The sequence below is a fragment of the Musca autumnalis genome, unplaced genomic scaffold, assembly GCF_047663935.1.
Source record: "Musca autumnalis isolate F117 unplaced genomic scaffold, ASM4766393v1 scaffold_2, whole genome shotgun sequence".
Taxonomy (NCBI): Eukaryota; Metazoa; Arthropoda; class Insecta; order Diptera; family Muscidae; genus Musca; species Musca autumnalis.
In genome coordinates, this window is record NW_027411755.1 from 257,857,264 (window position 1) to 257,861,151 (window position 3,888).

Sequence of the window (3,888 nt, forward strand, 5' to 3'; positions counted from 1 at the left end):
CGATAAATATTCTGTCTGGCACGTGTTAAAAGTAAGAATACTGACCCTATTTTTATAACTCCTATATATTTGATATAATGTAAATGCGTTATCCGCTTTCAATCTAGATAAGATTAAAAGTACCGATTATAAATGTGTTGTGTCTATCAATTGATGGACTTGTAATTGACCCCCTAATTTATTAAAAAAATCATATATACGATTTTATCAAATATTTTATTGCTATTCACTTCCATTGTATGGGGTATAAATTGGCAATTCCGAGTTAATGGTAGCAACATCTGAACAAGAAAGTCAAAGCGATCAGTACAATACCAAAATGTCTAACCAAATGTTAAAATTTCTTTTTACAATTTGCGTACTTTTGAAGATTTCATGGAGTTTTGTGTCCACCGAAGAAAACGATCCCGATGATTATGACCCTGAATTTGCTGGCGGCTATCCTGAAGGTGATCTTATTCCAGATTCTCCGTCACGTAATGGTTATCCCAATAAGAAATGGCCTTTAAATACCGTATTCTATTATTTTAATGGGAATTTTAGTAAGTCAATTTTAAAACGTTTTTGTATTGACTTTTTTTTAATATTTAAGTTTTTCCATTTACTCCATAGCTGATGCTCAAAAGGAAGCCGTTCGTGCAGCTACCAAAAGATTAGAAAGCGTTTCGTGTGTTCGCTTTCTCGAAGTAAACTATTTATTTTATGGTAAAGTATGCATCACAAATGATCCGACGGGATGTAATGCACAAGTCGGCTATCAGGGTACATTTTGTCAAAATATGAATTTGGGACCCAAATGCTTTGACAATGAATTCGTAATGTGTCATGAGTGGTTGCATGTTCTGGGTTTTACCCACACTCACAATGCCTATAATCGTGACGATATTTATTATATTCAGTGAGAAAATATCATGGAGGGGCAGATGAGTAATTTTGTAAAACGCAATGACTCAGTCGATTGTCTGCAACCTAATAAGAAAGACAGTGTCCTTACCTACAAATCAACTGCCTTTTCCAAAAATGGCGAGGATACCCTTGTACCGCGAGATGGTGACTACACAGACATGGGTCAACGTTACAAACTTAGCACGGAGGATATTGCCAAACTTAATAGTATATATTGTTATAATAATTGCACTGCCACAACTAATACAACAACATCTACATCCACAACTACCACCACGACTACTACTGCCGCTCCACCTGTAAAATATTAAAAAAATATATATGTTATATCGAAGCGAAGCAATATTTTATTGGAAATTATATTTAAAAAATCCCCATATTTTATAATCAACTCTTTTTCAATAAAAAAATAAAAACTATTCGATTGGATAGTCAACAATATTGGACATTGGCTTTAATTTTGTGTTTGCTGCTGTTTGCAGCCGAAAACAAAATGTTAACTTTTTCCCGTTACAAATAATATCACTTAAAATTGTTGTGTATTTGTTATTATTTTTGAATTTTTTTCTCGGTCACTCGTAACTTTTACATTATTTCGAAAAAAAGAGGATGCGACATTTCCATTTTTGGTAGTTGGTGTTGTCGTTTTTTGCTGTCAGCGTTGTTATTATCGCTGGCATTGGTACCAGCCAGCGAAGTTATGGTTAAAGTTGTGGTGACTGCAGTCAAACTGAATCTGGATACGGTGATGCTGTTGTTATTGTTTTCAACAAAGGATTATGCACAAAAAAGTTTTTCATTAATTTTTTCTCTGAGTTTTGCGCGAACTACTACCGAAGCCGAAGATATTCAGTTTGGCCAACAGCGGTGTTGTTTTTGAGCAATGAAAAAGTTTTGTTTTTACGATATTTTGAGTTTTCTTACTTTTGCTCTTGTAGTGTGGTCTCTACAGTTGGCATTGTTGATAAGGATTAAAGAAACCATAGAAATCGAATATAATAACAATATTTTAAAAAGAAACCACAAGAAAAAAATTAAAAATGCCACAAAGGCAAAACATTGTAAAAGAAGGGCATATACAAAACTATTAAAAGGGGACACATGTTCCCTTTAAAATAAACACATGAAAAGAGCACGTGTGTACCTCCTAGGTAGTTATTGAAATCTCTAAAAAGCGTAAATGTTCCCGTCGGTAAGTCATCCATAAGGAGGAATGGAAACGTCAATTGGTCCAGCTGTAGTCATTTGGTCATTGTGAGATAAAACACAACTAGGAAGCATAAATCACCAATCTATCACCATAAGGTCAGGAAATGTACCTAAGAATGTCTTCAATAGGGCGGCACGTTTATATGGGGCTTATTTGATTTTTGTTAAATATTTTTGCTGCATAAGTTTTGTCACCACTGGGAACCAGATAGTTTGGTCAACAAATCAAGCTAAACTATTAAAAACGCCTAAAATCCAGAGATACTGTTATATGGGGGGTTTTGGTGGAGAAGTGTCAAAATATAGATAGTTCAGTCATCACATGTAGCTAAACTCCTCAAAACACCTAAAATCAGAAATTACCAATACATGGACAGATTTTAAAAATTTTTGGTGTCGTTGTTTAGCGATCACTGGGAACCTCAAATGTCAAATTACAGCTAGATCGGTTAAAAATTATAACTAAAATCCATAAAATACCGAATATCGGGAGGTACCGACCTATGTTGTAAAATTTTTTGTGGAGAATTTTTGTTCCTACTGGGAACCTCAGAAATTACAGATAGTTGGGTCAAGAAAAGTAGCTAAACTCCTCAAAACACTTAAAATCAGGAGAAAACGTTATATAAGGGCCAACGCCAAATCTTGGACCTCTATTGGCTATTTTTGGAGGAAAAGTTTTGTGATCACTGGAAACCTCAAATGTCAAATTACAGAGAGTTCGGTCATCAAATGTGGCTACCAAACACCAAAAAGAACATCGACATATATTGACAATTGTTGGTGCCGAATATCTACAATCACTCGGAAGGTACCCATTGTTGACAGTTTTTGGTGGAGAAGTTTTGTGACCACTGCGAACCTCAAATGTGAAATTAAAGATACTTCGGTCAGCAAATGTAGTTTAACTCCTCAAAACACCTAAAATCGGCAGATATCGTTATATTGGGGCTATACCAAAACATGGACCTATGATGACAATTTTTAGTGGAGAAGTTTTATGGCCTCTGTGAATCTCAAATGTCAAATTCGGTCAGAAAATGTAGTTCAGCCAATGTGAAGCGAAACTTTTACCTCCGGACAGATCGAATGTATTTAAGGTCTCTTCAGAAGTGTGTGGCCCTTTTTGGACATTTGAACTGGCCGACAAAAATGTGGATTAGGAATTAACTGCACTAAGATAGAAATGTTGAACTTTTGTAGGGCAGGTACCATTAGGGAGGACCGATAAGGGCCATTTTAGAAGTTAAACTAAATTTTGATAAAATATTAGAAGATCTAAAGTTTGGACCAAATTGGTTGCTCCATTCAAGTGATATCGTCCTAGCATTTTAGTAACATTTTTTAAATATTGGGGAGAAGTACCGAAAGTTGTGGGCCGGTATTGCCTATGAAACTAAGTTTGGATATAATATGACGAAGACCAGGTGTTGGACTAAATCGGTTGAACAGTTCGAGAGTTATCGTGTTCTCCGACCGCCACATATGGTGACATAGGGGTATTTTACACCTTTCGGGCTGTTTTCCCAAGAAATATGGACTTGCCCCTGAAAAAACTTTTACCGTCGTAATGGAGGTAGCGTATGCAGATCGCCTCAACAAAAATCAAAGTGATTCGAGAGCAGGTCTTCAAGTGAACTTATCCGAAATTTTGTGTGGGAGGTACCCAAAGTATATGGTAGATATATTAGTATGTGCCGAGTATGGATTACATCAGTCACTCCCTTTAAGAGTTATCGTGCGCATATTTTTTCCGAAGATTTTTGAATTTTT

The 3,888-nt window shown here is 35.7% G+C and overlaps 1 protein-coding gene across 1 annotated transcript; it reads left to right on the top strand.

Moving 5' to 3' along the window:
- Window positions 1-319: 319 nt before the first annotated feature.
- Window positions 320-1,217, top strand: LOC141392583 (seminal metalloprotease 1-like). Its single transcript, XM_073965515.1, has 3 exons — window positions 320-542; window positions 613-898; window positions 929-1,217. The coding sequence occupies exons 1-3, from the start codon at window positions 320-322 to the stop codon at window positions 1,215-1,217; spliced, it is 798 nt and encodes a 265-aa protein (XP_073821616.1).
- The last annotated feature ends 2,671 nt before the right edge of the window (window positions 1,218-3,888 follow it).